Here is a 23639-nt window from a genome sequence, read left to right as displayed (position 1 = left end):
CTTTGAAGTTATCATGCTCATTCAGGTTTATTTCATACATGCAGAACTATGGCACAGTAAACCAATCATACAGTATAAATGTATAAACATCAGCATCAGAGTGCCAAGAACAGTGCATACAGGGAGAAGAACCCCATTCATATCTTGCAGTATATTGTAAACATAACAAGGTGTAGAGATCCAGGCAGTTCACTAGAGTCTGTTCAGTTTATCATAGTAGCACGCGAAGCAAGATATCACACTATGACGGCAGTAGGGCATTGTTGTGATACATGTACAGTTTTAAACATGATGTAAACAGTGTATGAAAACAGCTTATACATCGTCCCACAGCCACGAACATCCTGTGCCGAACAGGAAGAAGAGTCTTAGATGCAAATGTTAAGAGAAACAGGACAGGTAGTGGCTGCATTACAGACTAGAGGTGCACTGAGTCTTCACATCAGGTACGAATCTTATTATGTGTGTTTATTTTTTGATGAAGGTGGTGTTTGTTGTCATCTTTAGTCTTTAGGACATCCTCTTATCTAATCAAGCCATATGATTTATTTTTAATAATCAAATTGTGGAGCTGTCTGTGTCAGGCAGGTGTGTACGTCAGTGCACCACTAGTTTGGGATATGAGTAGCTACACTTTCTCCCAGAATATGCTGTCTGGTGATACGACACAATAACTGTGAGCAGCCTTCATCTTCCTTCCTTTCGTTCCTGAGTTTGTGGGGTTAATGGTCGTGAGAGTTGCCAGAAAAAGAGAAACAGCCTGCGACTTCTTTCATTTTTCTTTCTTTCATCCAGATGTTAGAGTCTCTTAAGCTTGTTTTCAACTTAGATTTTGTGCTTTTTCATCTTCAAAAATCACATCCTTCCTCTTCCTCTCTTCTGTGCAAATTTGAGATCAGATGAAGTTAAAGAAGACTGTAGTGTGACTCCTTCCACAGTTCACTGCTGGGTCTCTGAAAGTTCAGAGAAAAGAGACATTTAGTTAAACAGCTTTACACTGAGCTTTGTGAGTGCGTGATTGGTATGTGTCGTTTTTCCATACCTATTGTAAACACTATGAAGATGATGACAGCCACACCCAGCAGCATTGCCAGACAGCTGAGCAACATAGACAGACGCCCATATTTCCTTGCTCCTTCAATATCTCCTGTATGGAGAACAGACCTCGACTAATGGGAAAGAAACGAGAAGGAAGTGACCAACAATGAATAATTTAGATGCAACACAGAAGGAAAACACCTGTAGTGCTTGAAAATACTAATCTGACAACTGTGTTTGAATCCACCCAATCATCTAAAGCACAGGCAGATGATAATAACTCTAAACTGTGTTATAATGAAGAAAATTAGAGTTGTAAATTAATGTAACACTCACCACATTTGCATACCACAAGGCGCATATGTTGAGCGGCACAGCGGGGCAGAAACAGGACAGCACGGCGAGCCAGAGGTAAGTCGGGGGTACGGACCCGGGCGGCACCGGGGAGGGCAGCGGGCCCAGGCTGAGCCGGGACGCGGACTTGGGTGTGGCGGCCAGCTGCCCGACGGAGCCCGACTTAAGCGGCGACCTGTGTCCGTTCTGGTCCGCGTCCAGGGACCGGACGCTCCCTCTGATGTTGAGGGAGAAGGAGTCGGACTGCTTGATGTTGCTCTGCCCGGTAGGCTCGGTGGTCACGGTGCTCAGCAGCTTCTCCGTGTCCTGGAAGTCGGTGAGATTTGAAACTTCCCTCTCGCCGAGGGCACTTTTCCCAAAGGCAGCATCAGTGTTGATAGCCATCACTGAAAGTTAAGAAATCTCCAAGTCTTATTATCTCTCTGACCGAGCCGCTTTCCTGTGGATGGAGATGCTTGAGAGTCTTCCTTCAGATGTTCTCCATTGGGGGTCATCAGATTCAGTATAAAATCAAAGACCGTAATATCGCCAAGGAAACCTATTTAATTAAGTCTAGCGCCATCAAAATGTCTTATTGATGAGCGAGACGTTATTGATGTCTGAGTCCCTCTTGCGTTTGGGCGAGTTGGTGGTGAGAGTCCGGACGCACGACTTGCCTTTTACTCCCCCCCCCCCTACTATGTACTGAGGTATTGCCGCATCCCTTACATCTCCACGGCACATCCCCATTGTCTGAGGCCTACTTATGCACCAGGCGAGGCGTGTGACAATGCAAAAACAGCAATTAAACCGCCTTTGAAGTGAACACGCGCGGTGCGTAAAAGCTTTCCATTTACGCGCGGAGGCAGCAGCTGTATCAGCATGGTCACTCACCGCACAGGGTGTGTGAGTGAGAGGGAGTAAGGTGGACACTATGAACCACAACCCTCTCAACTTACGCACGACCAGCTGACTCAGGTCCTGTTATAAAGTCTATTCTGCCATATTGCAGCGTTTAAACAGGAGTCTCACTGTATATTTATAAAAAGAAATGGGCTTCAACCATTACCACAGTAAATTGGCTAATTGCTGTTTTGTCAATAAGTGACTGTGACTGTGTCGTTTTTAAATTAGTCAGTACACAGTAAAAATGTTAAATTCCTTGTGTTATCTGTTGGGGACTTCCCACAGCGACCAAACCACATGTAAATACTCACACTCAGCAACCTGGCCCAAGTATTATAACACAACAGGGTGCACCTCAACCACCATAACATTAAAATTTTACATATGAAGGAGCACGTTTTCAGATAATTTACCTAATTAAAAGTATGCATGTAAGCAAAATCTAATAATAGTCTCCAAAATAAAAGTAGACTACCCATAAAACAAGAAAATGACCGCTGTGAATGCTGCAGTATTATAATGAGTAACTTTTAACTTGTAGTTGGTTAAGATGAAGTTCATTCTAACTCCATTATACTGTAACCTACTGTGTATAACTATAACTGTGGTTGACTGACTCATTTATTGATGCAGATAGTGAAGAACTCTCCTGGATGAATCAAGAAACTTGGTATAAGAGTTGTTTTCTTTTTCCTTTTTTTTTCTTACTTGAATAGCATCACTCTGCCCTGCTCTACTTTTAACATGGATAAACCAACGTTTCATTCATAGTGATTAAACTCTAATCCACTGAGAATTCAGCACATCGGAGATCAGGGTTTGAGTCATTTACTCTCGTTACTTTAATGTTTGTTTATTTGTTTGTTTGTTTGTTTGTTGTGTGTGCTTGAACTTTTTGGAGTAGCTTTTTCTTTTTTTAAGAAAAATCAATAATTTCGCTCTTACTTAACTGTTTTTTAGTATTAGTCAAGTATTTTTACTTAAGTAGAACAGACATTTTTTCAGACAACAAATGAAAAAAGGTCAAATCACCAGCTGCAGCAGAGAAGAAGCTGCTGATTTAATTAGCGTCCCAAATCAAACACACCTGCCATGTTGCATGACCAACAGGTGCATGCTGAGTCAGGCTAAATGCTACCTGCTAAAACTGATGTTGGATCCTTCTGCTGGGACTTCTACGTTCACTTCTACCTCCAGTGAGATGTTCACCACCTTTCTGCTGTTTTTGGTCATCCCTGTTGTGACTGCAGAGCTCCTTCAGCTCAGTGTTTGGAAACTCTCTGAAGTGCAGTGAGACCAGAGAGGCTGAGTGGGCTGGTCCTGTTTTGCATTGTATACCATTGAGAATGAGTGAGCAGATAAGTGGGATTTGCAGCAGACTGTGGAGGACTTCACAGTGCACAAGAATCACAGTGACGTTAAGACAGGTGAGTGCAGCAAATGAATGATATGGAGAGGAGAGCATCAACAACTACTGCGTTGCCTAGCAACATAGTGTTTGGCCTGTGGCTGTAGCCGCTGTGGAGTTTATGTTGTTTAAACATCCCCACATTTTCTTCTTCTTTACTCTACTGTTAATTCTATATAAATGTATTGATTGCATTAGGTGCAGTTCTCACCTGGGAACGGTGTAGCCTATTGAAATATCAATGCATACCTGTCTGCATATGCACCTGTAGCCTAAAGATGCTGTTTAATTTAATCGTTTTATCACAGTACATTAACTAACTTTGCACTTTTATGAGTACATTTTTATTTCTACTTGAGTAAAATGTCCTGTAAGTAACAGTACTTTTAATTGAGTATAATTTTCCAGCACTCTTTCCATCTGTCAGAGATTTAATACCATCTGTATTTCCCTCCCTGTCCTGCGGTGAAACCGGCCCGGTCATGTTTAACCTCAGTTTTGCAGATGATCACGCCATCTAGTGGAGATTTAGATAAAATACAACAAGACCCTGAAATTGTAGGTTTAATAGTGCAGCAACACTCCAGTTTTGCCTTATCTTCCCTTATTAATAGACATTGTATCCAGAATATTCCTGTGAGCCCGTGTGGAAAAGTGTTTCTAGTGTCATTTAATTCATTTTTCTGATGTGATTGTTTCCGGCAGTACAAACCACCACAGCCCGTTCAGATTGGTAAAGAAAAGCTGTCAAGTGTGCTGCACATATACTCTCAAGTTAGATTTATAATGGAAGACCACTCAAAAATGACATGCCCTGGATTTAACAAATACTCTATGAGGACTGGACTATTTTATAAAGTGACTGATGACACAAAATTGAAACAAGAACTTTCAATGTTTCCCACTCAACCAATTCAGTTTATATTAATGAAGTAATACATTAACCTGCTGCTGAAAACAAATAAACTAAAAAGCATTGTCATGAATGTTGGTCAGATGTCAACATTATTTTGCACTCAGTAAGTGATCTCAGTACCTCCCGCTTTTGATGATCTTGTGCTTTCAGCAGTGAATGTTATAGTGTGAAGAAATCCCTCGAAGCAGCTGGTGAAACCTTCAGTCTCTGATGAGCAGACATTTGGTAAGTTTTTCTTCTTTGTCTGGTTTCTATGTTACAATGATCTAACCGGAAGCAGTCCTGACTAAATGCCAGCTTGTTTACTGTTTATGTGGTGATTAGCCTCTCGGAGAACAAAGCCTGAGGGGTTATTGCATATCCATCGCCAATAAACTTCGACTATTTTACATTTAAAGAGCATCTTAATTTACTCTGATCCCTCTTGTTCCCCTTTAATGGGATCACCAGAGACTTAAAAGTTAAAAGGGATGAGTGTGTGACATTTTGCATAAATTTATTGTCTGCCTCTCTGCGTGTGTGTTTTATTTTTGGAGATCCCTTAGTCCTGGGATATGTTTTATTTTCCATAGTGTGCAGTTTTGTCCACAAAAACCTTGAGTCAGAGAAAATATGATGTTCTTTATTGTAAGAAAAAACAAAATTTAACAAGGTTTCTGCAGGGTTAACCAGATAAAATTTAAGTCTAAGACCAATTCTGTACCACAGAGAAAGCAATTTCACACCAGTTTCACAGTAATATTGACTTAAGTATGAAAGCATTTATATTTTTCAGTAGTACATAACGATAATTCTTTAGAAGATCATTAATTAATCATTAAAATATGACCTGGGCCTGGAGAAGCAGCAGATGGATGAATGACAATTAAAAATAATTATTAGTCAAGGAATGTTGAATGAATTAATGATTTTTACATAGTCAGAGGTTGAGAACAATGGTACTTTCCAGAGAAAAGTCACACTTAAAAACATTTTATAATTACCATTACCACCTACAGTTAATAGAGAAAAATATTCAAGACCTTAAAACTTTTTAATACCTTCTTCATCAGTTCTTTTTAAGACTCTTTGAGACCTGCAGATAGCCTATAAATGTCCTAACCTGCCAAAGGAAAAATACACCTTTTTACACGTGATTAACAACAAGAATAGAAACAATGGTGGCTCAGATCCAGCAGGGTATTAAAGTCCACTTTAGACTACTGGCTGTGTGAAACACTGCCTTCCTCAGTTCCCCCCCCACCCCTGCTTCCTCTTCTTGAGTCATCCGGTGCAGGGCTGACCAGAACAGTTCTTCAGCTGGCAGCTTTAGCATGTGTACAGGAACATAAAGCTTGCCAGTGAAGAACTGCTGTGTGTCAGCCATTTGGGGCCGAGGGTGAGGGAGCGCTGGGAGTCAGCCAGCGAGCGTGAGAGTTTGAAACAGACAGGCTCCCTCTCTTCCCTTCTTCTGCTTTAGATGCACGTATTCCTGCAGAAAGAGAGAAGAAGAAATCATTTAACTTCCGCTCCAAACTCCCTGCTCCGGTAGCGTGGGTACGAGGTGGCCCGCAGTCAGTCACACATGTACAGTAAGTGGGTGCAGTGGAGCCACGGTGTGTGTGCGATCAGCTGTGAGTAAGTGGGTGAAATGAGCTGATATGTAAGAACACACAAGATCATGCGTCAGATTACCAGGGGGAGATACATGCATCAGCAGCTCAGCTCTGCCTCTGCACGTTACACGGTGCCAGTAAGAAATTCTTAGATATTCTCTTAGTTATGATGCTCAAAATCACAAACCGGCCTCTGGAAAAACACTCTCTTTTTTTATGTCAGTTACCGTGGTTACGAAGCATGAGCAGGAGGCGATGAAGAGGAGTAGACGGCTTCTATATGACAGCAGAGATCCTGAAATCCTTTCAGAAGTCCAGAAGAGTTATTTATTTTTGCGGAAAACGTTCAGGTGTTTCCCAGAGAGAAAACCTGTCGCTACACCTGGTTTCACGACACACTTTGTATATGTCTGACTAAGCTGTAAGTTTACATGTGAAGAAGTAGCTACTAGCAGCTAATTTATTCTATTAGCTAGCCATCTGGAGCTTGGGCTGTGTTAACAGTAGTTCTGTCAATAAATGCCTCGGGCAGGCAGCTTTCTGCAACTGAAATTACAATGGTCATGTTCACATACAATGGTTAAATATAAATAGGTTTGGTTGTGTGTAAATGAAAGCCACTATATGTACAACTGTTAGCCATGCTAACAGTGCGGTTGCTCTACCCAGCTCATGATTCATGGTTCCCAGAGGATGAATCTGACTGATCTTTAGCCGCTGTTAAAAACATAAAAAGGTATAAGAGGTAAGAACAAGCAACAGGGACACGGAGCTGAATTGATGTCTGTGAGAGCAGCATGGCGAGACAGACACTGATGCTGTTGTGTTAATGGACGATCTTCTTTATGGCAATATAGCAGGATCTCTGAACTTTTTCACTGATGCCACCATTATGATTCAACAACTACTGAATGGATTGCCATAAAAGTAAGTATATTCATGTCGCCCACAGGATGAATTATAATAGCACTGGTTATCCTTCAACATTTCCTCTAGCGCCACCATCAGGTCAAAATTTCTGCTTTCAGTTTGTTTTAAGACTAACTCACAGTGAGTTTAAACATACTGAACGTTTGATCACTTGAAGACTAACACATGTAAAGCGAAAGCAGGTCTGTACTTTTCTTGCCTTCAAAGAATGTAATCTGGTGGTGATCCTGAGATATTGAGGACATGCTCCACTCCTTTGGTTGACGATGAATAACACATGCTGTACATTCCTGCAGTAAGGAGAACCAGAATAATCTCAGGTATTTGAACGCCCCGTAGCCTGTAGACTGTGCACAGCAGGGGAGGGTGGGTCACAATCAACAAGACTTATGAAGATTTTACAGACACCGCCGCGGGCAGAAATGGTTTTGTCTCACACTTTGTTCTGATTCAACTCCAGTGTCATCCTGAGAAGGCCAGAGAGTCATCTCCATTCAGACATATAATGGTTGTTTATATAAAAAGTACATGGATGGTAGATGGAAAAATACTAATAGGATTTTCTTCCACCTCGTGACAAATCTATCTACATGACACGTATCAGTCTTTTTTTTTTTTTTAATGGGTGAGTCATCACACAGAGGCCATGGCTGCCTGTTCCGACTTGTGACTGATGTACACTAAAAAAAGTTTCCATAACCAAATCTATTACCCTTATCTGTTTTAAACACACTTAAAACGTCTAATAAATCTTTCTAAATCAAGTATGGATTTTTGTAATTAATGAGTCATGTAACTGATTACTTGACTCCAAAATGGCGCCTATTCACTGAAAGTTTCTTCTATGTCCCTGTTGCTCTGCCTGCAGGATTTTCACCTCTCCTCCCGTTCAGGAGTCTGCAGTCAGAGCTTGAGGCTCGTTAGCCGAATACGGTGGCACCTCTACCGGGCTTAAGCTCTGCCATCAGTGTCGTAGCCTCCACATCTCCAGTATTTGGTTTGCTTGACATTATTGCTGCTTTACACCACCGAAGCAGCTGACTTCCACACCCATGCTTATCCTTTTGTAAATAGTTTGTTTATTTTCAATGAAATATTCATTAGCACTTAGAGCTGCTTTGTGACAGTTGCTCTCGCAGTTCATGGGGCAAAAAGAGAAAAAATCTTACTTACTTTTGTTTGGTTTGTTTCCACTTTGTGTGGCTCATTACATGTGCATATTAAAGGTAAGCGGGCCCTAACATCTTAACTGATGTTAACTGTTACAATTGCTTTAATTATCTTATTTCTTTATCTTGTTTTATATTTTATGTTTGTATTTTATTACTTTCCCCATTTGGACAATCAAATACGGCGCTGTATTATTGAGATATTTTTGCTATTATTAGCGTCTCATCCACGGACTTCTCATTGAAATGTCATGCACATAAAAATGGCCTTCCTGGGCTTTTGTAAAGACATATCTTTTATAGTGGAGATCTATTAGAGAAACACTTTTTGGGCAACAGAGGATTTTTAATAGTTGCAGTACCACCATCGTCCACCAGGGAACACACGTCTTCAGCCTTGCTAGCACCTCTACTTTATCAAAGCAACGCTCTGTGCTTTTAGCAGGTATAATGTTCACCATCTTACCTTAAGGTAGCATGCTAACATTCACAAAATAGCACTAAACACAAAGTAAAGCTAAATTGTCATTAGTTTTTGTAGATATTTGGTCATAAACAAAAAGTGTCAGACACAATTTTTTTACCTGATGATGTGCAACATGAAAAGTGAAGAGATCATCAAAGTTCATACAGTTCACCCTGAACAGGACATGAATGTGTGTAGCTAATTCAAGGCCTTCCATCCAAAAGTTGACATTTCGCTAAAAACACGAATGTCAACGCCCTGGTAGCACAAGAGGAAAAGTAAGGGGATCACTGTCTGGGGACCATGAATGTACCTACAAAATTTTTGTTCCAAGCCATCAAGTAGATGGTGAGCTGTTTCACTGGATAAGTGAAAACTTTGAGCTAGATGAAAAGCATTAGGATTCATCCTCTGGGGGCCGTGAATGTCTGTATAACAATTCTTAGCAATCCATCCAGCGGGTACTAAGATATTTTAGTCCGGACCAAAGCGGTGGATCTACCAACAGACTGACATTACCATCCATTGACAGGTGATTTTGTGGAAATGCATGTAACAGTTGAGAACTTTCACTCAAAACCGCCACTAGAGGCGCTAGAGGAAACATTGGGATTCATCTCCTGGGCACTACACATATCTGGACCACATTTCATGAACTTTGAACAGTTGTTGAAATGTTCTTTTGCAGTTTGTATTGTAAAATGCATGGGCAGCACGTCTTCAAAGGAGTGGAGTTTCCAATGAAGCCCGTCATTCGTCACAGCAATATCATAGAGATCCTGCTACATTGTCGTTAAGGAGACCCTTCATCATGCCTTGTTCACACTGAATCAAACAATGCAGGTGTACTGCAGCCCCAGTGAGTGACAGCATGCCGGTGCAGAATCAGGGGCCAGACGTGTCACACAGCAGCTTTGGCGTTTGTACCGCCATGCCAACTTTTGCTTTCGTGTTTCAGTTCTGTGACTCCCTCCATTAGCGGCTTAGTGTCGAACAGCAACGTTAGCCCAATTGCGTTTTCATTTCCTTTTAAAACAGAATGGTGAGGCGGATTAAGGGCGCAACATCCCCACCTTGAACAAGCAACCCCCCCCCCCCCCCCCCCCCCCCCCATGCTCATGAAGTCAGGGAAGAGGACGTACAGTACAAGGTTTCTGGCCACACACAGGACCACTGACAGTCATAACTGTTGACTAAGGCTGCCTCAACCTCAAACTTAAACTGAATTAGTTATTTGTTCCATAGCGTACCACTCCCTCCACAGACAGTGACTGTATCTTTATGTTCACAGCGACGGGCACTGTTGAGCCCCGGACTCTTCTGCCGTGCCACTCTTTCCCATATCTCTTCTTCTTTTCTGTCTTTCCTGACTTGTCTGTCCTCTCCACCCGCTCTCCCTCGGTCAGATCAGACTGTCCTGCATTCCTGACATTCCAGCTGCGTATGTTAGAAATTCCATCCGGCTGCTGTGGGCTCGCATGGTCTCTTCCACTCCTTCTTTTCCATCCCTCTATCCTTCACCCATCCCCTCTCTATGTACTCGTCTACATCTGGTCTGCACCAGACGGGGCGGACGTGGCTTCACCGTTAGGTTCACCCTCACCTCCCCTCCGCCCTTTTCCTTTTTTCGCAACTCATTCCTCCCCCTCTCCTACTTTTTCTTTGAGCGAGGGAGGCAGACAGAGCCACATGACAGCCAGTGTGGAAGGCCTTGAGACAGGCTTTTATACAGGGGGCAAAAGAGATAACACACAGTCTAATACACAAAAGACTGAGCTTATCTGGGACTGTGGACGTGCACTCTCTGCCATGGCAAGGAGGATAAGAAAGAGGACAGACACACTGGAGTTGAATGAGCAGGATTTGCGTGTCAGAGAGAAATAGGAATGATGGTGTGTAAACAGGAGGGTGTGAATGAACCAGTCACAAAGCAAGGAGCATTTAGTGACATTTTAACTCTTTAGAAGGTTGGCTTATCAGGCCTTAGCTGCGAATGCAAGAGCGGAGTTTCGATTCATTCAACTAGGGAGCTTGAAATTGTGGTCTACGGAAAACAGGTAGAAGCAGCACACGTCTGATGAAGATGGAGAACAGGAGCAGCAAAAAAAAAAAGAAAAAGAAGGGTGAGTGGGTCAGAAAGAGACAGACAGGCCTCTCTCCATGCTACCAGCCCACTCATTTCACTCATCAATTCAGGTACATTCCTCTGCTGTGGGTGTGGTCCAGTTGGAGAGTGTTTACTGCCCCAGATTGCACTCTGTAATATAGACTGATTATTTTAGACTGGGAATGGGGACAAAGACAGTGAAAGGGCGGTGGCTTTGGCAACACTGATCATAGTGCAGAGAGCCTCCTCTTATGCTCTGCTGCTCGCTGTTTGCTGGACTTTAAAGGCCATCTGACTTTAACCCTGAGATCACCACAAATAAGTAGGTTTTTTTTATATATATTTGCTGAGAGGAATAGCTGAATGCCATTCTGAATTCATGACATCCTGGGGGATGGTAATGTGCGGTATGAGGCCTGTAAGCCTGTCCTCCGGCAGTCAGTGCCATTTTGTCTCTAAGAACTGGATTTTTTTCCCCCTAAATGAACCTACATAACACATCCCTTCTTGCCCCATCCTCCCTTGACAAGGCACGCAATAGGAATGAAGGGTGTAACCCAAGTTGAGCAAGATGGCTTCACTTCTGCAAATGCAGGCAATAAAACAGCTCGGGGAGGTTGCGTATTTTGCCTGGATGCAGGGCAAACACATGTAGACAAGATGAGTTTCTTTTTTAACTGACACCCTGCTATTTGCATGTGATCCTCATTGACAGGGTGGCTTATGTCACACTCCTGGGTTGCAATGGCAGAAATGCAGCTCGTGACACAGCCTATTGCGCATTCCTACCAGCGCACTGAACTCTGGCTGAACAATTATGTAAGACAGGCTCCATCGATGTAATATATACTACAGTAAGCCCCCCCCCTCTAGCCATTTATTCCAGAGAAAGACTACTTATACATAATTGCACGTTGCTTTTAAAATGTTTTATAGAAGTTTAAAAGACCGTAAAGAATTGTATACGAGTTGAGGAGACTCGAGAGCTCAGAGCCGGACAGGGAGGCCTAAATTCTTTGTTACGTCACCTGCTTCAAGAATGTTTTACTGAACCTCACAAACATCTGCAGTCATATACTTGTGTTTATAAACTCATCCTTCATTTGAAGAATCCCCCCATCTCTGCCAGATGCCTGCTGGTGTCACCGCATTTCTGAGGAATGACTCGGCCTCAGTTATCTTCCTGATTTTCACCTATCCCCTACTTGAGCACAGGCTTATTCCTTGGCCTATAATGAACTCAGCAAATTTTAAGAGGCTTTAAACGCTGACACTTTTTGACAAGTTTGGATTACATAAATGCAGACCTCAACTTGCAACAGCAACATCTTGTTATAGTCTATAAATCCAACATTTGACAGTGAACTGCTTACAAATTCCCTACAGGCCTGGATACAAGATTCCTGCTTTTCTTAATGTGGCAGCCATGACACATAATAGATTTTAATATAATGTAAAAGCGAACCTGTAAATCTTTTAAACATGCTGTCTGTTTCCTTTGCTGGCTTTTATGTTCCTTTCTGTATTCATTTAGACATAATCCTGACTTTTTAGCACGTTTCATTCAGCCCTCGAGTTAATATCAGCCTTGCATGTGCAAATACTCCATGCAGCACTTTACCAACGCCTCTGCCCACAATCTCACTGTGTCAATCATCTAAATGTTGATTAAACGTTTGCAGGAGCTGGGAGGTTGTGGTGGGGTGGCCAAATGTCAAATTTCTAGGGTGCCCATAAATCCTCCTAGCTCCCCTGTGTCAGTGGGCCTGGACGATATGATCTGTGACACACAGGCAGGCCTTCAGCCAGAACTCCTATAACATCAAATCCACAACCTCGAGAATCAGACGACGCCAAACTGTGCCCAAACCCGCCCCTGTAAGACAGGCATCAGACCTGGAGAGGACAATTTCACTTGAATAAAGTCGTGTTAAGGACGGTTTCCCAGCTGCCGATTTCCACGCAAACTGGGTCATCAAGCCGCCACAGGCTAAATCAGGCGGACAGGAACAGGCGTTTAGCCGGCAGACACACACAGACAGCCTCACAGACACTCAGTAATACGCCCCACCTTGACCACCGGCCGGGTCGCTCCTGCGCGGACAGCCCGTCTGAACGGTCCAGCGGAGTTCAGGCTGCCTCGCCCACTGCTCGGCGGAGTCCTGGACCTTCAGCAGGGTGTGTCGCTCTCTGTTGGTTTCTTTTACATCCACGACAGAATACGGTTCGGCAGCTTTTATACATGTGGTGGTGGTGAGGCCACTTTTCAACGCAGCAGCAGCAGCAGCGGAGAAAGCAGCGCAGGACTTCAGCCCCTTTTACACAACTCCTGCCCCACTCCTCTCTCTCTCTCTCTCTCTCTCTCTCTCTCTCTCTCTCTCTCTCTCTCTCTCTCTCTCTCTCTCTCTCTCACGCACACACACCCAAGTCAGACACACTCCCGGCTTCCCACTCCGATCAGCTGGCAACGTAATGACGTAGACAACCACGAGAAGCAGACGTCAGAATCGGCACGGATTTGACGTGTACACGCAGGGCTACTGTATGGAGCCCATGAGGCAGCAGATTGACCTGTTTATAATAATCAGTGGAGGAAGTAGTATCGAGATTTTCCACTGAAGTCAAAGTAGGAAGCCACAGTGTAAAAATACCCTTAATCACTTACAGAACAATGTCTTTCCTGTCAGTTGGGTGGTTTATAACAAATATTTTATAACATAATCATATGTTTTGTATGTAAATTTGTACAATTGCTTTTTTCTTCTATGATAATAAGGTAATGATAATGATGGGCATAATGATTATTATTATTTTTACTCGTACATTTCTACTAAATATGCACAATGCAGAACTATAGGAAACAGCAAAATAGTACAATAATCCAGCAACAATATCCACTATTCAGCATAATGTAGCAGCAAGTAATAACAATGAGAATAATAATATCTGTCTGCCACCTCCAAATTGGTGAGCAGTAATTTTGAATGTGTGCTTCAAACATCAGGGAAAAAAAGCCGGGCAAGGCAAGCAGCTGCACAAGGTCCATGGACCCCAGGGGCCTAATAAAACCCTGGTACAATACTTGGCAAATGGTTAGCTATCAGCTGACATCAACTGACACAAAAGGGGCATTAAAGTGAGGCAATGTAACTTTTCAGAGAATGAATAACACAGTCTTTCTCATACAAATGAAACATCGAATTTCCAATAAATAATAACCAATAAATTAAACCGTTGCTCATTTCAGTTCACTCAGTGTTGTAGTTTTTTGCTGCTACTTCCTTATTTGGCCAGCTGTGATTGTAGCTTACAGCGCCTAATGTTAGGAAACTTTAGATAGATGTCACAGTCTAAGTGATTAGCTTAGCTGGCTTTATAATCTATCCTTACATGTGCTACTGCCACGCTTTATTTTCTCTTTTTATTTTCAGTTTTTTTTTTATCACAAAAGTGAAACAAGATTATTGAAATCATAACCTGCTAACATACAACAACCTCAGCAACCTCAACCATCTTAATCTTACCTTTAGTCACCATCAGCTGCTGGTCATACCAGACCAAGCAAGGCTGTGTTGAAACACAGTGATTGAGTATACTTCTATTGCACATGGCACACCTCCTGTGTAAGAAGGAAAGAATGTGTTATTTCTTCTTTCTTCCTCATTTTAGGGTGTGTCACATTTCATCAGATTATCTTATTTCAGTTTTATGCTTACATGATGTAAGTTCATAAATTTATTTGTACAATTAGTTTTAGTATCTTATTTTTGGTCCAGGGACCCCTGACAGATTTATCTAACTATGGTCAGAAACCCAGCTATGCTACAACCATGTTTCACAGCACATGCGCAGCTTTAATGCAAAACTGAAGTGCGTCGAAAGTCTCAGGGAGAAAGAAAATCACGAACTGTCAGCATTTACGGTAAAATGTCCGGGATGAGTTTGCTGACAAGGCAGCTCTCAAGGTTTCACTTTAAACCTGCATCTAATTGCACAAAAGTTGTGCTGTGATAAGGCAGCGTAAGAGTCTGCAAATGGCCGCCAGAGACATCAGCAGGTCAAAATGAATTTGTTTCTGCCTCAACACTGACGCACACAGACACTCAGGCAGCAAGGACTGTAAGGCCTCTCCCTCTCTCTCGCTCTCTCTCTCTCTCTCTCTCGCTCTCTCTCGCTCTCTCTCTCTCTCTCTCCGTCTCCTGGGCTTGTCACTCTGCAGCTTTAAGGTTGCTGCAGTTGGAGAAGCTGCGTCCTCACTGTCACCTGACACAGTGAGCACACACAGCAAATCCACATGAGACCAAATCCGCTGTCTCATGCCCATGTCCTCTCCTCCCTCTGCCTGTTTTAAAACAACTTCGTAGATTTAGTTTTCCTCTGACTATGAAGGTAGATTTAGTGTGACATTTCAGATTCTGAATATGAATTAATGAAAACCATTCGTCTGATTTTGACCTTGGTAAATTCATGGATTCTCTGTGAGTTACTGCCCTTCCCCAGGAGACTTTAATGACCTCCTACTACATGGACATGATGCTGTGTCTGTGGCAATGCTAATCAGTCCGAGGTTGCTCACTGTTACAGGTGGCTTATTGCCTGACAGTCATGTGGCCTTTCTCACGAAGCCAGCTGTGTACATATTTGGGAATCTTTTGTCATGGGCTCACCACTCTAATAGTTTGTGGTTGTTTGGTTAGAGTTTAAATGTCTGTTGTGAAAATGATTATAGAGCGGGAAAAAAAAACAAGTGAATCCTTTGGAATTACCTCCATATATCTATAAATCTGTACTAAAATATGGTCAGATCTTCATCCATTTTGAAAACACCATTCAAACATTCATACTGCAGGCTGGAAAACACATGTGAACCCCACAGCTAATAACGTCAACCATAGCTCAATGGAGTCAGGGGTTATCAAACCTGGAGTCAAGTCAATGAAACCAGATTGGACGTGTGGTTTAGAGATACCGTTACTTAAAAAAAACACTTCAACATTTCGATTCTGTTGTTCACAAGAAGCATCTGCTGATGTGAAGCATGACTTGCAAAAAAGAGTTCTCAGAAAGACAATCAAGAATTGTTGATTTGCATAAAACTGAAAGGGTTACAGAGTCATCTCAAAGCGATTAGATATTCATCAGTTCTCAGAACGTCTATAGAGAGGTTTGGGTTCTGTGGCTACTCTCCCTAGAAGTGGGCATCCAGCTTAGACGACGCCAAAGACCCAGAGAAACAGCCAAAGGTTTAAATGAATGAATGGTTAACATATTTGCTCACAAGTCTACCATATACAAATCATAGTACATGGTTGCCTGGAGCATGATGTCCTACCATTCACAACAGAGAGGAAGCTACTGCTTTCCAAAGAAACAAAAGTAAACAGGGAACTGCATACCAACATGAAAACATCATCCGAAAGGTGAAGTACAGTGGAGGGAGTATCATGATTTGGGCCTTTGCTGCCTCTGGGCCTGGACAGCTCAATATCATTAAGAGGAAAATGAATTCCCAAGTTTATTAAGGTATCTTACAGGATAATGTCGGGGTGGCTGTCCACCTGATGCAGCAGGACAATGACCCTAAACATCAGAGTAAATATACAACAGAATTGACTTCAAACAAAGAAAAATCCACCATTTGCAGTGGCTCAGTGAGAGCCCAGACTGTAATCTGTAGGAAGAATGGTCATAAAGTCCTCCTGATCATTGAGCAGGTCTGATCTGCCGCTACCAGGAGCTCTTATTTCAGGTTATTGCTACCAAAGGTTCACTTACTTTTTCCACCAGCACTGTGAATGTTTAATGGCCGTGTTCAATAAAGACACAAAAGGTTATAATTGTTTGTGTGATATTATCTCAGGGATACTGTGTTTGTCTACATGTGTGACTTAGATGAAGATCAGATCACATTTTATGACCAATTAATGCAGAAAACCAGGTCAGTCCAAAGGGGTTGACAAACTTTTTCATGCCTTTGTATAACATTTACTAATTTCAGGCACTAAATCAGCTCAAAGAATAATCTGTGTGCTACATCTGTGTGTTACTCAACATAATTAACACAGAATAACCTACTCCACTATGTTACATGTACCAACTGCTGTACATATTACATATAGTGCCTGGCGATATACCCGTCAGGTTAAACCCCCTTCTGTAAAACATTCACAATGATTGGTTTGAAATTCTGAGTGCTCTCATGTACAAGTCCCCTCCAAACAAAATCTAATTTGGTATGTTTGCAAAAGCTGTTGAGCTGTTGTTGAAAAAACGGCCTTGCAGGCAAATGCCAGTGAGCTTACAGCACCTTAAGATCTGTTTGTATAATGATGTCTGCACCAGATGGAGAAGTGTGCACCCCCCACCCCACCACCACCATTCGTGACTCGCAAGCTCATCAGAACAAGACGTGTAGGCAGGGGCATGGTTCACTACACATAAAAACGCAACAAGTCACATGACCTAGTAGAATGAATAACAAATTGTGGATCAAAGGTACATAAGTGTAGTTTTCAAAGCTAAATGTGCTTTGTGTTAACCATAACTGATTCAGTTTGCCTGTATGATTTTGTTTTTTGTCACTTGTAAGAAGAGGCCCTTTAAAAACCACCTGTATCAGGTCTTCATCTCACTGTGACCTTTGTTACTCCTGCATGGATAAATGTGACGTGTCTTCTCTGACTCAGCATCATGATTTATCCTCTTTCTTATTACTGGAAGAGCTCAGATATGTGTGTGTGTGTGGGGGGGGGGGGTGCAGAGGCGAGACAGACTTGTTTGAGCTCAGAGCCTATTCTTAGCACTGGTTTAACAGCAGACACAACATAGTTTCCAAGATTCAAATTTAGTTATCCAGTAATTATTAGAAAGGCTACAGTGTGTGTAATAGAGTGTGTTGGCCATACTGTGTGTCTGTGTGTTTCAATGTGTGTGTGTGTGTGTGTGTGTGTGTGTGTGTGTGTGTGTGCGCGCATGTGATGTGTTTTCTGTATTGAGGAACCAGTGGGGGACTGGATTTAGTGGGACAGGAATAGGATGGAAACTCCCTGGGAAATACCATGCTGTGTGCTGTGGATATTGTCAGAGGCAACATAAACAAAATCCCAGTGTAGCAATTTAATAAGAAGTAGTTCCTTGAACAATAGTAAAAACACATTGCAGCAGAGTTTTTTCCCTTTGACACAAAAATAAAAGATACTGAAGACACCAATTCATCAACAAGATAAGATAATATTTTATTAAATGTTTTCAAACAATAATCCAGGCTGTACTCATGCTTTAGGTTACATCTTTATTCGTAAAGGAACATTGTATTATTTCCTCTTTTGTAAGTTACATAGTCTCACTTTGAATCTCTTCCTTGTTTTTTTATTATTGTGAAGAGGGGGGCAATTCATATTCACTCTAGACACCAAATTACAGAACACATAATATGAAACATATTAAATATAAGATGCGATAGGATTATAATAAGTCCAAAACTCAAATATGTAAAAGGTCCCCAACCCTTCCTTATACCTAGACTGAAATAAACACAGCGTCGCCCTCAGGTACTTTTGTGTCTGCATTCGTTTAGTCTCTTTGTGGTAGTTTGGTGTCTCTGAAGTTGTTTTGTCTAGTTTTGTACCTCTTTATGACAGTTTTGTGTCTATTTGTGGTAGTTGAGTCTTCTTCCGCCACACGTTGCTCTTCCTGGAGAAGGTGTGTCCTGTTGCCATGGAGACGCGTCACCGGGCAACACGGCGAAGTGGGGTTGTGGAAATGCTTGTCCCGGAACAAATAGGAAGTATCAAAGGTAGCGATGTAGTATCTAGCATTACCCACTTTTATTCTGCCTTTTCGTGGTTTGTACAAACGTTTTTTTTATAGGCCACAAAAAATAAAGTAGTTTGTTGTGCAACGACACCTGCCGATACTCGCTGTACAGTCCCGCCTCTTGTGAGTAAACGAAGATTTCCAGGTCTCTGTGTACAGGATTAGCTTACATTAATTTTTTTGCAATTCACAGTTGTCTTTCAGACTGTTGTTGTTGTTCTAAGTTTCCAAATTGAATGGTCTCGCAGTTGTATCCTTTTCGTTGTCTGACTCGGTTAACTTGCTTTATTCTGCACAGGTTCATCAGCACTGCGTGCCAGGACTACATCATGCCAGAAAACAAAAGCTGTACGCTGCTGCAGCAGTCCAGTTCTTCTGACAAGAAGAAGAAAAAGAAGAAAAGAAAGAAAGCAACTGACTCCACCACCCCTGCAGAAAATACACGTAAATAGCTTCATTTTTTCGTCTAAGTAGCAGCATCTCAATGTAAACATAGTAAGGAAAAATCCTGTAGTCAGAATTGCATGAACAAAGTGTACTTATAGTTTCAAAAGCACTCAGTATGTAGGAAAATGACCACAGCCAATTACATTATACTGTATCATAGCTTTAGATGTGTAAGTAGCATGTTAATGTGTTTGATTGAGGTGGAGCTAATTTGAACTACTTTAGTAACATTGTTATATTAGTAACAATGCACCATGTTTTATAAACTCTCACTAGGTTTTGTATTCACAATTTTATAATACAAACTAGGAACTACAGCTGTCAAATAACTGAAGTAAAAAGCACAATAATTATGTCTGAAATGTGATGAAGCAGAAAACTAAAGTGGCATAAATCTAGTTTTAACCCAAAAAGTGGATAAATATTTTTACTCAAGTACCTACTATGCCCAACAGCATGGATAAACCACCAGGTCCATCAACAGAGAACTGCTAGAATGAATGATTTAACTCTTTAAATTCCGAGGAAAATTACATTTTAATTGTTTTAATTTGAATCCAGGAATATTATATTGATAAATTAGTTCTACAGTTTTTATTATTATATCGTACACTATAGTAAAAGAAGTAGTAATACAAACAACAGGCCTGTTTACTCTTCCATCATGGTCACTGACATCAGTCATCACCAACGTGTTATAGACAAACAATTAATTACGTTACATACATTTTCTATTCAGAATTTTTTGTGGGACATTTTATGTCTTTACTAGTGAGTTGACAGAGAGATAGGGAATGACATGCAACCAAGGTCTCCACCTGGACTTAATTGGGGACATTGTACTTCATGGTCTGTACCTCTAGGTAACTATATAGCTTGCCAATGGATATCGAGGAGCACATTGGCTGGGTTATCTGGTCTCCAATACAGACACAATAGTTGCTGTAAAGCTCTAAATTTTGTAAAAAAAAAATTAATTACACGTCAGTCCTTCACTGGCCTTCAAAGACAAACCAGCTTGGAATCTGTAATCTTTTTGTGCATTCCCCTCACAGAAATGGAGGATTGAAAAATAGATTTGGGACGGGAGGCTTTGTAACAGCAAAGGAAATTAACTTATTGTGCCACATTCTCTTTATTTAAATCCGATCCTCTAGAAGCAGACCATGAAATACATATTCCTGAAGCACTAAATGTTGCCAAGGAACAGTATTGTCATATAAACTGTCACATAATGAAAAGCCTTAAAGTCCTAAAACTTCTCTCATAGCATGCAGATGTAATTAGTCATGCTACAGAGTTAGGGAGAACAGACTGAACCAAGAACTGGAAAAAGGGTTTAAACTCACCCTAATTTATCGTTGCTTCAGCAGTTTAAATGAAGGTCAATGTAAATGTATGCAACGTAAAAAGTAGTTTGGATCATGTGGGGGTGGTAGAGGATACCCTGCAGGGTTGAATAGGTCACTAGAGAATAGGACCCCAGTGTCGTTCCCCTCACCAGCCTTGTATAGCTCATTACTGTAAACCAAGCCATTAGCCCTCCAACTCCAGAGGGAGTCATTAGTAATCTAAACCCTCAGTTGTCTGGTGCTGTGCATGCGCCTACATGTTTATGTTGCCTTTCTACAGAGAAACCTCAGACTGTATCTTTGCATCCAGAGACCTCGCTAGTGTCCTTGCTGACCCCTCAGAGTCCCGGTCAGCCCCGAGGCCAGCTGCCAAGGCTCAGAGCTGCTAGCAAGAAGGACGGAGAGCGTCTTGCTGGCAGTTTCCGGAGGAGCAAAAAACACCCAAAGGATTCACCAGCTCCACTGACAGCAACAAACAAAACCAGCAGCTGTGGAGCTCCAGCACAGGGGCATCTGTCAGAGCTCTGCACCCAGGCCAGAGAGAGCCTGAGGTGGGAGGGAGTGCTGGAGGACCCCCAGGCTGAGGAGAAGAGGCTGGAGCTGTACAGGGCCAGCCGGCGACAGCGTTACAACGCACATAGAGAGGCACTATTAAAGGAAACCCTGGATGCCTTGAGACAGACTTTTCCTAAAGAGAGCACAGAGACTGAATCTGACCAACAAGAGAATGCGTCACTCCTGCATTTGAGCATAGACTGAATTAAAGAAGCAAATGAGAGCCTTATGCTGTTAGTCATCACAGGCTTTATTTGTTCACAGTTTAAAATAGATTTAGCCATGGTGAGGCACAGAGTGAAGGTCCTTGGGTGCTGTTAAGACGTTGGACTGAAGACAAACTGAGGATGTTGCCAATTCAATACCCTTTAAAGCACCCGATAGAGATGCTTTCTCTGGCAGGTACAAAATACGTATCCGCAGTGCCATGACTGTCAGTAGACGAGGACAGGACAATCCTCCTGCTGAATAGGCCTGTTAAAAACTTAATAGAGGATTTTCAGAGTTTATCTTGTGCTTCTAAATTATGTAACACTTCCGGAGAAGACCCAAAGTTGATCTTCCAGGACTGAAACCCTATCAGGATAATACCACTGAACCCCCCCTCACATCACATGCAGTTGGTGACAAAGAGGAAGGTTGAATGTATGGGGGTTGATGATTTTAAAATATACAGTAGGTTAGTATTTCTCTTTTTTCTTTTCCTTCTTTTTCTTTTTTTTTTTACAAAAATTTCCAGCACCACGGTGGTTGTGGAGCTGTTGAATTAAAACTGCGATGTGACTGTAACTATTTGTTACAATGCCGTCACACTATCTAATAAAATGTGTTTAAAAGCAAAAGCAAACTGTTGTATATTGGCTGACCTGGTGGAGCAGTGATCTAATGTGCAGGAATATGCTTTTCTCTCATTCTTGCTGTCGTTTATTATTATAAGTATAATAATATACGTATAATATATAAGTATAAAAGGCAAAGGAGAAGGAAATTAAAATCCAATATCCAGTCTGACCTCCTCATTGAACGGTAGCTAGCAGTGATATGTTAATAATATTTTCAGTGTCAAGTTTAAATTTCATTGCTGTGATGAAGTTGATGTTGTTTGCCTCCTGCAAGTGACATCAAGTAACATAGAAAAGTATTTTACAAAGACAGACACATTATGTGTTGTTCCCGTCCATGCCGAAAGCAAAGACACCACCACTGCTGAACAATAGGTGGCAGAAAAGTCATGTATTCCCTGATGAATCAGAGGCTCCAACACAATGAAGGCAAACCAGACGATACTGTTGTGACTGAGATGTTTGTTTTATGCATGAACAAAGTGAAACACAGGACAAAAAGTTTAAATGACAAGTACATCCCTATTATATCTCCCTTGGCATCAGGGTTCACTTCGCTTAACAAAGCTGATGAACAAGAGGACTGATGTTCAGGATTGTTCTTATGCTTACGAGAGCTGGAGTTCATCTTTCACTTACGATCCTCAGGAGAACAAAATCTATATTTTATTCCCTGAGGAATTCATAATATGCTCAGTTACTCACTGTAACAATGTGTTTGGGTGCAAAGTAAGGCTTAAAGCTGTTTCACTGTAGATAACTGAAAATAAGCCGTTGCTTGACATTATAATGCTGTAAATGCAATCCTCAGAGATGTGAGGTTGCAGGATTATCAGGGCAGGGTTGCATTCTGCCAGTAAAATGAGCAGGAGGATGAAAATAAATTTAAAATTGGCAAGAGTGGAAAACAAGATGTGCAGTGAAATGTGCCTAAAATCCATCCTTAATGATCTGTGGTCTTATCAAACAATTAACCATTTTTGCATCAGTGTGTGAAAAAACCATTGATGCCAGGTATTTAATGTGCTCTTTTAGCCACCTTGAGTATTATATCCTGCACTGGCTTTGAAAAGTCTGCACTAGTTGAGCCGTGGACATAGTGAACATGAGGCATGCTGCTGACAGTGAAGCTAAAAGTAAATGTTGAGGTGTGAAGTAAAGACAGTGACAAACCAGCAGAGAGACAGAGGGGGAAAGAGAGAAAAACACAGCATTTCTTTTGTGCAGGTTTTGTCACACTGCCTTTGTGCGCTGTTTGCCGAAGGCTTATTGTTCCCCGTTGGTGTGTTTTGTTACCGTTGCCTGTTTCAGCATCTCTGCTTCAAAGAGATGAACACTCCCCCTCTGTTCTCCTAATCCCCCCTCCGACTCACTGACCGCACCACGTACATGGCTGCAGTGGGCATTAAGGTCACTTGTGTTTTTCCAGCAGCCCCATCTAAGTAAAAGGCCGCTAACAAACCGCCTTTATAATATTAACAGCAGAGAACATACTGAGGCATCTTAAATGTGATGTCTCTGGAGTGTTACTGAAATACCAAGAAATTAAAATAATCGAATGAAATAATACAAAATATATAAAAAAAAAAATAAAAAAAAAAGAAGTCCCAAAAGCTGCATCCATCTGAGGTATCTGTTGTTTGCATGGTGGAGTCCCCCCCCCCCCCCCCCCCCGCATGACGTACAATTTTAATCAAATACTTCCACTCAACCTGCATCAAAACACCCAACTCTAAATATAAACTTCACTGTGGCTGCTG

General features: G+C 41.8%; 2 protein-coding genes and 1 long non-coding RNA gene across 3 annotated transcripts; 1 reads left to right on the top strand and 2 right to left on the bottom strand.

Annotated features, from left to right (window-relative positions):
- Positions 1-8: 8 nt before the first annotated feature.
- LOC111647485 (trafficking regulator of GLUT4 1-like) lies at positions 9-2223 on the bottom strand. The gene is made up of 3 exons (XM_023397102.2): positions 1375-2223; positions 1043-1169; positions 9-953 (listed from the first exon to the last, which is right to left on the bottom strand). Exons 1-3 carry the CDS (start codon positions 1774-1776, stop codon positions 940-942), a joined length of 543 nt encoding a protein of 180 aa, XP_023252870.1. The 5' UTR covers positions 1777-2223; the 3' UTR covers positions 9-939.
- Positions 2224-5208: 2985 nt separating this feature from the next.
- Positions 5209-13283, bottom strand: LOC111647431 (uncharacterized). Its single transcript, XR_002760039.2, has 2 exons — positions 12940-13283; positions 5209-6072 (listed from the first exon to the last, which is right to left on the bottom strand). It is a non-coding gene; the product is annotated as an uncharacterized LOC111647431 (long non-coding RNA).
- A 5332-nt stretch (positions 13284-18615) lies between these two features.
- Positions 18616-21884, top strand: LOC111647430 (uncharacterized). Its single transcript, XM_023397031.2, has 3 exons — positions 18616-18806; positions 18982-19127; positions 20763-21884. Exons 2-3 carry the CDS (start codon positions 19013-19015, stop codon positions 21239-21241), a joined length of 594 nt encoding a protein of 197 aa, XP_023252799.1. The 5' UTR covers positions 18616-18806; positions 18982-19012; the 3' UTR covers positions 21242-21884.
- Positions 21885-23639: the final 1755 nt, after the last annotated feature.

This window comes from Seriola lalandi, unplaced genomic scaffold, assembly GCF_002814215.2.
Source record: "Seriola lalandi dorsalis isolate HSWRI2012SDOR001 ecotype SW California unplaced genomic scaffold, Sedor1 jcf7180002054995, whole genome shotgun sequence".
Classification (NCBI taxonomy): Eukaryota; Metazoa; Chordata; class Actinopteri; order Carangiformes; family Carangidae; genus Seriola; species Seriola lalandi.
The sequence above is the reverse complement of the archived record's forward strand: the minus strand, read 5'-3'. Positions and strand labels throughout refer to the sequence as shown.

What these genes read in the sequence shown, in the direction of transcription:
- LOC111647485 (XM_023397102.2), bottom strand. Translation starts at nt 1,776, where the DNA reads ATGGCTATCAACACTGATGCTGCCTTTGGGAAAAGTGCCCTCGGCGAG. An exon ending in CCTTGTGGTATGCAAATGTG is followed by an intron (nt 1,170 to 1,374) that starts GTGAGTGTTACA and finishes CTTTCCCATTAG; the next exon opens with TCGAGGTCTGTTCTCCATAC.
- LOC111647430 (XM_023397031.2), top strand. Translation starts at nt 19,013, where the DNA reads ATGCCAGAAAACAAAAGCTGTACGCTGCTGCAGCAGTCCAGTTCTTCT. An exon ending in CACCCCTGCAGAAAATACAC is followed by an intron (nt 19,128 to 20,762) that starts GTAAATAGCTTC and finishes GCCTTTCTACAG; the next exon opens with AGAAACCTCAGACTGTATCT.